Here is a 13,019-nt window from a genome sequence, read left to right on the forward strand (position 1 = left end):
CCAGCTCATTTAAAGTATTAATTTTCATACTTTGGTTTGAAGGGATAAGATGCTGCATTTTAAAAAATGTGTTCTGTGCCTTAGTACGGGTGAGGTACCTGTCTCATTTGTCTTTCATAATTTGCAGCTCTGAGTGTTTCTGAGAGCACTTGGACTGCCCCTCTCCTGTATTGCTTCCCATTGTGCAACTGTTGATACACCTTAGAAAGAGCCTCTTTGCTTGCCACATTATAATTTGTAACTAGGCTGACCCTGTTTATTTTCAAGATCCTATTATATTCAAGAGATACAGGTAGGCTTTCAGATGCTTCCCTCCACCAGGCAGGCATTGTAGCTGACACCTCTCAGCTTTCTCCTGGCTCTTGACTGCCTCAGGACGGGGCTGACAGGAGCCTCCTCAGCACTGTCAGGAATGAGGTGTTTCTTGGCACATGCAGAAGCTGAATACTGGGCACCTGGAGAACTTTAAAATTGAAATAGGTACCTAGGTTGGTTTAAGAGCCTTCAGAGCTGGGCAGCAGTCGAGCAGAGGTTTTTAGAATCGCTGTTTGTAATTGCAGCTGAGTTCTGCTTAGCTGCCTGCTGAGGTACCTAAGTACCTTTTTGGGATCTGAACCTAAGGATTTTTTTTAACTTTCTTATGCATTAGATAATAAAGAACTGGCAATAAAGGAGTCTTACTTAAATGGCTTAGCTTATTGAAGAGAGCTACAAATCAGCCTCATTTCCTCCTCCAGAGAATCGTTAGGTCATTTGTTACAAGGGTGAAGGGAGTCTCTGCAGCATTTCATGGTAGAAGCATGTGGGGCTGCTCTATGGAGAGCTCTGTTCGGTTGTTTACAAACCATGTGCATTAGATTGAGCATCCCAGTTGGATGTTTAGCTTGAAAAGCAATATGTCAGTTGCCATTTAATTAGGACTCTGCAGCTCACCTTTCTCAGATGCTGCTGCTTGTTAAAGCATTCCCTGATTGGGAATATGCAGATGCTGTTGGTGGAAGAAAGAGTTGCCTTTAGTCAGAGTAAAAGGCCTTCACCACCTCTAACTTGGCCTTGTGGCAATAGACTTGGACCCCAGGGGTTAGGAGTGAGGACAGATGAGACAAACAGGCTTCTATTCTCCTTCCAAGGAAAAACCTATCAGCGAGGGGTGTTGCTGTGCTTCCTTGGCCAGGAAAGGAAATGTTTCTCCATCACTGGCTGTGTATCCTGCTAGTATTACTTCTTGGAGTTTCTCTGCAAGAATTTCAGGAACAGGTGAACTACTTCTTTTTGCTGCTCGCTTATTTGGGCGGGGATATGAGGGCAATAGCAAACAAAAATGTTGGTGTTTAATACCTTGGAGAGAGGCTTGCAAGGAATAAGTTGTGTACAGCAAAAGAGTGTGGCTCATTCTCTTGTGGTGCAGCCTTCTCTCATTTGGAAGGCAGTTAGTATTCACCAATTTAAAGGCTTCAAGACTGCACTTCTCAAAAAAAGGCTTCCCACTATGCTCTACTGAAATTGTAGATACTTCTGAAATAAACTGTGCCATTCAAGTGCCCTGGATTTTTATCAGTGTTGTTAACTAATTTCTGTCTATCTAATTTATTGCTGCAAGCTTAGAAAAATCCCAAAACTGGAAGCCCTCACCAAAACTGGTGGTACTGTTGGAAATTATGGGACTGAAATACTTGGAGAATGAAAGTGTCTATTCATGCTTTGCTGTAGTAGTCTCTTAGCCCTTCTGGTTTGTTTACCTCAGATGTATCTTGTCAAGGTGATAATTCTTTGTCTTACTTTGACATATGAAAGGTGAATTTACACTTATATTTTTACGTAGAAAAACTAAAATTGATGCAATAAAACACCCACCTCCTCCAAAAAAAAGAAATTCTTTATATGTTGGATGTACAGAAGAATACTATTTCCTTTTAGATGCTAAGGTTGATGCATGTATATGAATAGGGTTGAGGACTGTTACATATGTTAGAAAAATTCCATTACAGAGGAAATAAATGGAACTTAATCTCTATGTCTCTTATCCCCAACTTTGGGAATATTATTTTTATTCAGTAATTTGCTTTAGCTTTGCTGCAAGCGAAATACATTCTACATTATTTCCACCCATCCTCTGGCTTTCTGGGAAGTGAAGATTTGTCACTTTGAGCAATATGCTTCCTCTTTTAAGTTGCCTTTTCCAGACAGTCTTAGGATGCTGGATTTTCTTACTTGATGACCTGCTTTTTTGTTAAGGTAATCACAATCTGTAGTATAGAGATGCTCATGGAGTATGGACTAATAGTGCCAATGAATCTTGTTCCTTATGGGAGACCAAAAAAAGCTTCATGACTTAAACCCATGCCTGAACAGCAAAACTGGTGGCCAGGATCTTCAGCAGATGAAGTCCACAGCCTCTGTATCTCCAGCTCTAAAAAAAAAAACCAAAACAAAATGGTTGTGATAGTTCAAATAGTCATTGTGGAAACTAGTGTACTTGTGTATAAATATTTTACACATTTTACTATGCAAAATATTTATTCCCTAAAAATTAATTACTTGCTTTCCCATTCATACAGGGTTTCCTCCTTTTGTGATTGGAAAGGAATGATTCCACAGGTGACAGAGAAGAGCTGGTTAAGTGTTACTGGCATTTTATTTATCAAGAGACTGGCAATAATCAAAATATTTTTTTCAGGTATTTCATTCACCAGAAGCATTTGTTCTTTAGTTGTGCAAAGAAAAAACTAATGAAAAGCCTATGATAATGATATCACAGGAGCAATATGAAAAAGAAACTGAAATGTGACAGTCTTGATTAATATAGTAATCTAGTCAATCTATAGTAATCCAGTAATTATATTATTATTAGATTAATACAGTAATCTAATAATAGTAACCTCATAATCTTGAGGTTATCTTGAGCAAATTACATCGTTACTCTAACAGATAGTCTTGGTAAAAAGACCAAAATAAGACCCAAGCAGTTGTTGAACTGTGTGTTGCAGGAGCAAAACAACTTTTCATTTGTATTTAACAGATACATTTAGAGTTGGGAAATGGCGTGTGGTATTAAAAACATGGCAGTAAATGCTTTCATTTAGGGCAAAGAAAGGATTTGTGTTGCTCTACTTCTTTGAACAACATCGTTCACCAAACGCTCCTATAGTCACTAATCATACCAAGTAAAATATAAGGAGGGTTGCTGCTTGAGTTATTATAGAAACCACTTATTTTAAGCAGCAGGAAAGGAGAAGAAACCTCAGGTGAGTTGGATGTAGTATTGCAATTACTTTGTTTCATGAGTACTTATCTGAAGTAGCCTGCCTGGAAAGGATGGATTTGCTATGTCTGATGACAAAACTGTATGGTTGCAATAGAGGTCTGAGGATAAGGCAGGATCCTTTTAACGTGTAAAATCATTCCTGTTTTCCTGCAGATTGCATTAGCTGACTACAAGACTTGAGGAGGCGAGGGGGGCAGAAATGTTATGATCATTGTTTTACTGAGTTAGACCTAGCTCGGATTGTTCTCTCTGTCCTATTAACCATATAGATACATGTGTCTGTGCTGACATGAGGCTAAGTAACGTAAGCAAGGAGATGTTTGGGTTTTTTGTGTTTGGTTGGTTGGTTGGTTGTTTTTTTAAATGGCAGTAGTGGCTTAATTGTCATCAAAAGCTGTAGCCCTACCTTGGGGACTGCTGGACTGGATCAAAACCTCTGCACTTAGCTGATGCAAACATGCTCTGCTACAAACTCACTTTGCTGGTTCAGATTTGTTCTAAATGTGCTGCTGGGCTAATGTTTTGTAGTGGGCTTCATGCCAGGCCAGGCATTGTCAGCTTGCCCACAGCTGCCTGAAACTGGCAGACACTCTGTATCTTATTCTGATTATTCATCAAAAAAGTGTTGGAATGCATGCCATTCAGCAGTTACAGGTGGTGTATCAAAGGCTGGAGGACCACTGTAATATTCTGTGAGTGGCTATGCTGGTGACAACAGAACTCAGTTCCAAGCAAAGTGTCAGTCAGCATTGATGAACTGGTCACTGGTCTTCAGTCGGCAGAATAATAAACTCATATTCTCACAGGCTTTTCAGTCATCAGGAGCCACAGGGCTTTGTCCTCAATTGCTTCATGTTCTTTGCTTTTGCTGCAGCTCCAGAGTTTGGCAGAGGGAGCAGGGAGTGAGTCAGTGAACAATCTGCAGCCAGTTAGGGACCAAAGCAACCTTCAGGGTACTGGGAGCAATGTTGAAGCACCCCTGTTTTGGGACACCTACTGTACCAGCTGCAAGCTCGACAGAAGACTGCAATGTGCTTTTTTCCCAGGAGTAGGAGGATGGAAGAAAAAATCATCATCCAGCATCTGAAGGTTTCAATCAGTTTTATACTGCTTTCTTACAGTTATTCCTCAGCTGTTTTGCACTTCCCTCACAGATTCAACAGGGCCCCAAAATTCAACTGCAGAGATGGAAACATGTCTAATAATATATTATGAAAAAGACATGGTGAAAAATTCCAGTATAGATTGAGGATTTTAATGCCAGATTGTGCCCTGGGATTCCAATGCATATCTTCCATTAAAGCCATTAAAACTGTTCCCATTTCAAGGAAGAATTTGGACTTTTGACGCTATTCCCTCTTTTTCTGTGGGAGCCAAATATTTCTGTGGTAACAGAAAATATTATAACAAGAATAAATATAATGCCTTTAGGCATTAAAATGAATAACAGTCCTTGATCTCTTTTGCTGTAGATTACAGGCACGAGATGTGAAAGCTGTTAGTGGCTTGAAGAAGGATATTTGCTGTAATTGACGCTGCAGCTTTGCTTCTATTACAAAATATGAAAGAGATGACTAGAGAGTTGTCCAGATCCTCGCATTATATGGAGAGGTTGCTATGGAATAAGTCACAATTGTGACTTTAACCAGTAATTTGTTGTATTTCACCACCATTTGAATCCAAGGGATTTCTAAAATCTTGGGGTGACATACTTGCATCCGCACAAGCTGCTGCCTCTGACTCCAGAGGGGTCAAAACCTCAGTTGTGAGTGTGTAATTTCTACATGTATAATGGAAATGTTAAGCCTGTTATCTGTAGTCCCAAGCTGCCATATGAATGAAAATGGCATTGAATAAATGGAACACCTATTTTTTCCCAAACACCCAACCCTTCAGTTTCCATATTGTTTCAAATTGAAGTAAGGTAAGTATGTACAGAGAGAAACTTTGTCCTCAGGAAAGGAGGTATCTCTCACCCCTCTCTCTCTGCCCGAATGTCTGGGGTAGTCTGTTGCCATTCCTTTTCTTCAGGAGTGAAAGTTAGTGCCTGCCTGCCTCCATCTTGTGTATCTTACCTAGAAGATTGGGAGACCCTGAGCTCAACCCAGGAGTTTTGGGGTCTCTGTTGCTTCCTATGCTTCTGGAACTTGCACTATATCAGCTGGCAGTGCAGATCACAGTGGTGAGGGTGCTACAGCTTTACAGAAACATACCTAGCAGCCCTTGTAGGTCCCTAGGTCACGCTAAAATCCTTGGCTGGGCTACCCAGCATCATGTAAGCTGGTGTGAAACCTTTAGAAATATCTGTGTGACAAATTCCACCAGAAACCTTACTTGCTATAGAGGGTGTTTGTCAAAACTGAGTCATCTCCACTAAAATGCTGTTTCATCAAAATTGAATTTTTTTTGTTGTTGTTTTTTTGATCCATCTCATCAGAGAATTGCCAGCCAGTTGTGAAAAAACATTATTTTTACCCTTTCTATACAAGGCATAGATAATGCGTGGTGTTTATTTCCCCATGATGCAGTGCATATCTTCAGGTCTGATCTTTTCTTTTAAGAAAAAATAACATGTTAAATTTTTGGCTGTTGAGCAAATAGGAACAGCAAAGCCAAGGGGCTTTGTAAATAGTAGCCACAGCTATTAAGGGTGTGGTTTCCAATGATTTAAATATTTACATAATGCCAGAAGAGAGTGAGACAAGGTGGGGGGTGGGGAAATAAAGGAGAGCACTTGTTTATTTTAATCTCTGTGGAACTGCTGAGTCTACTGAGTTGTGTCCTCAAATAAATATTTGAAAATAATTTCATAGTGATGAGAAGGGAGGAGGACCCTTGCTTCTTCTTGTTATTGTTAAAAAGGTTTGAAAGGCTTGTAACTGCTTTCCAGCATTTATTTAAACCTCTACATAAATTTTCTGATCTGTGGTTGGGGCGAGCACCCTCAACGCCAATAGAGTAAGATCATTGCAACTGAAACAAACAAATGAATTCTTGAAGAGCCTGTGGAGAGATTGCTTCTGCCACGTTGTTGCACTTTTCTTCTGTCCTCCAGAGCTACAGTTTACCAGACAAGTTGCGTTCAACTGATGTTAAAACCTGAAGAGCTGCTTTACCAAGTGTTTGGTTGTGGTGCTTACTTTACTGCTCTGTGAAGATTTTCTGGTCTTTATTTCCATGGTTGCCCTTAGCATCTTGGAAGTCCAGCTAGTCCAAGAATCAGTGTAGCCTGCTGGATTTGAGAAGCTAGAATACAGACCAAAGATGGATGAACTTTAATTAAAATACAGCCAGACATTTCCTTTTTTCATTACAGAAACAGACTGTGGCAAAAAGCTGGACTGTTTCTCTTCTGTGAAGATCTCACCCCAGTCATATCTTACCCTATCTCTCCTTTTGTCAGTGTGATGCATCTGCATCAGCAAGCTGTGCTTTTCATTCCAGAATGTTGAAAAGGGACAACAATATGTTACAATGTGTTGTGGGAGGAGCCATTCTTGCTCCTGAAGCTCGACGGGCTGCTGGTCTCTTCCAGGACTCCAGCCACCACACAGCGCTTCCAGGGTAGAAGTGTAGTGGGAAGAGCCTTTCTTGCTCCAGAGGCTCGACGAGCTGCTGGCCTCTCCATGCCTCGCACCAGAGTGAGCTGAGGTGCCTTCTGTGGGTGTGTGTCCCACCTTTATTGGCCCCCTGGTCTTGCCCATGCCCAATAGGGGCCTATCCTAATCAGGCACAGGTGGACTCACACCCACTCACTGGCAATTCAAGGCACCTGGTTGACAATGTCTCTCTACAACAATGTCTTCTAATAAATCTCCAAATCTTATCAGATCTCACATTTCATCCTGTCTGCTCTTTCATGCTTTCTTTTACAATTAATCTAGTAGTGAAAATTATCAATTTCCTTGTGAAATTCCCAACTTCCTATGCTTCTGAAAAAAGTAACCCTCTATGTACTCCCAGGTATTGTTTTGGTTCTGAAAATTGAAACTACATGCAGATTCTTGTGAGATGGAGAGGAAAGAGTTGAAAAAGTGCCAGTTTTACCCCAAGTGTCTCATGATCCTTGAATACTGAGAGCAGAAAGCAATACAAAAAATATCTGGAAATGCAGCCACTTACCACTCTTTTCTATGAATTCCAGATTATGGGCCAAACTCTCTGTTGACATAAGCAGATGCTTATCTAATGAAGTCACTGCAGTTACTTCTACTTATGCCAGAGGTGAATTTGTCCCTATTTTTGGAACATGCTAGTTTTGTGCTACAGCATTGGCACACTTTATCATGACAAAATCCTTTTCAGTGATGGCTGCATGCCACTGGCTGACTGACACGATGCATCATGTCAAACATCTGCCTGATAATGGCCCCATTCTGCTTTTTTGACATCATGAATCATGCTGCTGTATTGTGCCCAAAGGGAACCTATAAGAATTGTGGCAGGATCTGATAATAAGGAGTGAGTGCTAATTGAATATCCCTGCATTTTGGCATCCTGTGGAAAACAGTGATATCTATGGTAGCACATCTATAAATCTCTTGCAAGTGTTTCACATACATGGGTATGCAGTGATTGCTCTTGTATACCCCCCTGAATATAGAGGATCAGCACAGTAATTGATAAATCACTTTCTATTTTTGTCTGATTTTGCTTTGAGGACCAATTGTAGATTTTCTCCTAAAAAAACAAACAAACAAACATGGTTGGTATGGAAAGAACTTGTTCCTGTTCATGATTTTACAGACTTGTTCTGTTACTCTTTATGTAAGTGTGGAAGGGTGCTTGGTTTTTGTTTGACTGTTGGGTTGGGGTTTTGGTGGGTTTTTTTTGGGGGGGTGTTTTTGGGTTTGGGTTTGTTTGTTTGTTTGATGGACTAGAATCGAGTCTTACTGCCTTTGCATCTGAAATCGTTTTACCTCTCACAGAATGGTGACAGGAAACATGTTTCACAATCCTCTGCGGCAACCAGGACAGCTTCCCTGAGAGGATCTGCGAGGGTGGATAGCAGGATAGCAGCCAGTCGTCCAAATGTGAGGAGGCCGGGTGCCAGGAGACGGAGCGGCCGGAGGAATGCCTGGAGGCAGCCTGGCCCTGAGCTCGGGTAAAAACCTCCAGGTCAGGATCAGGCGGGTGTCCAGGAACAGCAGACTTGAGGAGGTGGTACTTGTTACTGCCGATTGATGGCCTCGGGCTCCTGCAAACTTTGCTGTCGGGATAATATTCTGCCTTAGGTTTATTTTTGCAGTAGGAAACAAGGGAAAACAGATTTCTGCAACTAATACAGGCCCAAATTGACCAGATAGCAACTAAAACTTGGCTTTTATGTTTCCCCAGAGAAACCATTTAGAAGCCCATAAAGTTGGTATAGCGAAGTGTAAGCTGGATGTGTATTGTACCCTTGCAGAAATTTCTGACTGGTTCAAAGCTTAATATTTAAGATTGAATCCATTCAGGCAGATATACAAAATGCAACAGGAACCAATTACCAGAGTCCTATTTTTAAAAGTACATAGCTACCTTAAAATTTGTATGCTTAAAACTTTAAAAAAGAATTAAAATCGTTTAAAAAATTAAATGTGCCTGAAGAAAATTGGATTTTTTTAAAAAGTATTGCAGTTGAATGTTTTGGAGAAATGCTTTCTGTAAACAGGGAATGCTATTGAGGTCAAACAAAGATATTTAAACCTTCTGTATTAGTCTAACTGTTCCGGCCAAGGAAATGTGTGTTTGTGTGTGTGTGTATAACTACAGAGAAAAGAGCATAAATTTAGAATTTTTGATTGAAGGCTATGTTTTTGGCTACTATTAAATGAAGGTAAACTTTAAACCATTTTTTTTCCCAATAAACTTGAAATAATTCTTCTTAGGCCAAATGAGAAGAAAATGAGAGTGAGTGCAGTCATTTCCAGGATCATAAGCCAGGATAATGCTAACAAATCACACGTGTAGCCTTTTCCATGTGAGGAATGGTATCAAAAGACTTCAAGTGCGGGACTGCAATAGGGTGGCTTGCAGGCAAAAATGTGCATACAGGGGTAAGCTGTGGATATATTTGAGCAGGACTGGAGCCACTACCACGAGATCCTGACTTTCCACATATTTTTTTTTGAGTACGGAAATGTACTGAATAGAGTCGGTTTTTTGTTTTTGGTTTTGGTTTTTTTGTAATTATTATTATTATTTATAAAACATTGTGGACCAAATGTGGAAAGAGAATTCCCGGGCTAGTTGAAAACGCATCCAACCTGTCAGCTTCTATGGGACAAGTGGGTTCCTTCTTCCTTCCCGATGAATTTCTAGGGCCAGTCCCTCGGAGCTGAAGCATGGCTGATGCAGGAACGCTTGACTGCGGAGAGTCCATGCTGCTTAAGCTGACCCGAGCTTCTCATGGACCCAAACCCGGCACCGAAGCAATGGGGACTCGCATGGGAAGCGAATAAATGAATATTCATGGCCGGCAAACCTGTCCCACAGTCAAGCCCAGCCGCCGGACCCTCGTCCCGGCCCTTCAGCGGGATGGGTAGGGAGGAGGCGCAGGTGCTGCGCGCCCGCGGAGCCACCGCGAGGGGTGCGGGAGGGGCTGGGGCGCGGTCCTGATCCCCGCCCCCGCGGCCGTCGCCGCTACCGCCGTCGCCACCGGGGCGCCCCGCGCTGCCGCCGCCGCTCTATAAGTGCGGGCGCGGGGCGCGGCGGCCGCCGAAGATGCGCTGGCAGCCGGGGCTGCGCGGCGCCTCGCCGCGGCCGCCCTGCGCGGAGGAGAGAGCTAAGAAGAAGGAGGAGGAGGCGGCGGCGGACAAGAAGGAAGAAGGGGGAAGTGGCGCGGAGCGGCCGCGACCGAGGAGGCTATGAGCTGCTCGGACGTGGCTATGCAGCAGCCCGCCTCGGCGGCGTGCGGGGAGCCCCGCTATCTGGCCGCGCCCGCGGCGGGCTACCCGCAGGTGAGCAGTAGGGAGGGAAGGGTTGCGCGGGGTACCGTGCAAGTCGTGGCGGTGGGGCAGACTACAGGATGGGAGAGCATTTTTGGGGAGCCCCCCCCTTCAGTGGGCTGCATAGCGCATCGCTGGCTGGCCGGGGCGGGGACCTCCCGGCCAGCCAGCGATGCGCTATGCAGCCCCCGGCCTGATTTGGAGATGCGGGGAGCTGGTGAGGGTGCCCCAGAGCAGCGGAGCCTGGTAAGACCTTTTCTAAACAGGAAAAATATTTTTTTCCTAAATTCTTGTATTTGGGGGGTGGCTGTTGGCTTGCTCCACTGGAGTAGCGAGGGGGGAGAAAGTTAGTTCTTGCCGCCTTTCCCCCCCCCCCGCCCCCCACCCCCTGCCTTGTCTCCGCTGTCCGTCTTTAGTTGAGGAGCCCTCCCGGTCGCCCGCTTTGCCGGCCAGAAGCCGTGCCTTTGCCGTCCACTGGTGCGGTCCGATCCGCCGCCGCAGACACGGGTGGAACCTCCGCCAGCCGGCGGGAGGAATCCGCGCTGCTCCCCCCCGGGTGGGGCGCGCCGTGCTGTGCTACTCAGCCCAGCTCTCCTGGAAGATTGGCTTCCAGCTGAGTTTGGTGATCTGTTGTATTTTTTTTTTTTTAATTTTTTTTTTTTTTTTTTTTTTTATATGAATCAGGAAATTCTTATCAGGCTGACAGCATTTTTAGACTATGCAGTGCGTGGGTGAAGTGGGACTAATATTGACTTGGCCCTAATGTAGTCATCTGAGAATACATTTTTTGGTTGTTGCTGCATTCCATAAGGTTTTATCATTATTATCCATGAAGATTGTCTTCTCCGTACATGGGAAGTGACCCCTTATATCAACTTGCCTGGGAGACACAAATATGGTCTAAAACATTAAAATTCCTATTGCATGTTATTGGTTTTTTTCTTTATTGTTGGGAGAGAGAGAGCCCGTTGGCAGAAATGATACCCCAGTGAACTTTTTCAGGTTCTTCATGTTGTTCACTCTAAGTGCAAGCTCTGGAAAACTTGTGAGTTTTGTCAGTTGCAGTTCTGTAATCTAGGTCATAGCTTGCAGAACCTTCCATCTATTCAGTAATTTTAGTTACAAACTTTGTACGTGAATATTTGGAGCTCTGGTTGTTAGTCTGCATTTGAAGAGAAAATAAATAAATAAATCCAAATAATTTGACTCTTTGACTAAGAGACCTGGAAGCAGAAAACGGCAACTGAAACTTCAGTGTACTTTTTGGAATTTAATTCTGTAGGTAATTAGGTGGATTTCTCTTCCAGATCTGGAGTGTAGAATACATAGTAAATGAAAATCTATTAAACGATCATTAGCAGCTGTGTCACACTCAAGTGCAATTGCTTTAAATTGCTTTAACTTTTTAAACAGAATCATGAAGTTTTTCCATCAGCTGTAAGCAGTGCCATGTATGAAATGTCCCAGAAGCACCTTAATGAGTGCCAAAGTTTCTTGAAATTTCATTTTAAATAAACTTAATTCTTGTGGGGTTATAGTGCTCAAGAGAAGTGGAGATAGATATGTAAGGCAAGAAACATAGATAGCTCTGTTGAGCTAGAACAGCCCATGTGTTGTGGCCAATATAATATATCCAATTACCATAAAACAACTTTCTAAACCTTGATGTCCTACATGTTATTGATAATTTGTTTCAGTGAATCTGGCTTGTGTCAAATTTTCTTTAATATTTGGTCTTGACAAGCTAGTCAAACGTCAGATTGGAACTGTTGCTGAACTAAGAATGTTGCACCCGCAAATTCTAGCAGCTGGAAACTTTAGAGCATTTTATATATTTCTCTGAATCCAAGGCTTTTAAAGTAAACAAAGCAAACAAAGAATTAACTCCTTGTGCATCTCTAGTCATAGTGGAAAGATTTATTGCTCAGATTAAATTTTTCAAGTCTCTTTTTCTTTAGAATTGTCCTGTCAGGGACATTTAATCAGCTGGTAAAGAGCATGATAAAGAAGATGAAGAATCTGTTGCCAGGTTTTTATTTCTTCTTACACATGTGTTCAGCATATAAAAAGCCCCGACACTCTTTGTGATGATCATGACCATTATAAAGAATGTTCTTCTTTGCTGGATTTAAAACTGTGGTTTAAAAATAACAGTGAGGGAAGATGAATTAGGGACATATCTTAAAAATAAATCACTATGTTGGAACTGATAAAGTGGAGCTCACTGTTGAAATATCTGAGGACTCCATTGAAACATTTTCAGTGTCAGTGTACTACTCTGGAGTCTTATGATACCTAGGGAAATGCTTTGTCTTCTGAGAAAGCAAGCTCTTCACTGATGTGCTTCTGGTGGCTTTCCTTAACTTCTCAGTGCAAGGAGATTTACATGTGTTATTTTAACAAAAGTTTGTGTGTCTTTGGAGGTCTTTTTAATAAATGTGTCACAAACACCATTGGTTATGCCAGCTTTCAGTGCCAGTTCTATAGCCTTTAAAGAGAAAAGCAAGCTTCTTAGCTGTGGGTCTGCAGTTCTAGATGTAACAGCTTAAGTTCCTGAGCCACATCATCTCCCTGGAGAGCTAACCTCATCATGTTTCTATAGGTCCTGTGCTGCATACATGGGTCAGGACAAGTGTCTCCAGCAAGTGGCTGGCACTGTGGCAGTGCTCGCAGTGAGAGTGGTATGAATGGTGGGGCTTTTTGGTTTTTGGGGGTTTTTTGGGTTTTTTTTGGTAGGATGTTTTTCATTGTTGTGTTTTGTTGGAGGGGTTTTGTTTTGGTGTTTTGTTTTTTTTAAATAGCAGATCTTGGGTTGTTTTTAAATG

General features: G+C 42.4%; 1 protein-coding gene across 3 annotated transcripts in view; it reads left to right on the forward strand.

Annotated features, from left to right (window-relative positions):
* Positions 1-9,963: 9,963 nt before the first annotated feature.
* VGLL3 (vestigial like family member 3) overlaps positions 9,964-13,019 on the forward strand; it is a 28,446-nt gene continuing 25,390 nt past the window's right edge. Inside the window, exon 1 of one of the 3 annotated variants that reach the window (XM_030469134.1) lies at positions 9,964-10,206. In XM_030469134.1, coding sequence (XP_030324994.1) covers positions 10,114-10,206 — 93 coding nt within the window. In that variant the 5' untranslated portion in view covers positions 9,964-10,113. Of the gene's footprint in view, positions 10,207-10,384; positions 10,441-13,019 lie in introns of those variants that run through there. The other 2 variants (XM_030469135.1, XM_030469136.1) reach the window with 2 other exon arrangements.

This window comes from Calypte anna, chromosome 1 (genome assembly GCF_003957555.1).
Source record: "Calypte anna isolate BGI_N300 chromosome 1, bCalAnn1_v1.p, whole genome shotgun sequence".
Taxonomy (NCBI): Eukaryota; Metazoa; Chordata; class Aves; order Apodiformes; family Trochilidae; genus Calypte; species Calypte anna.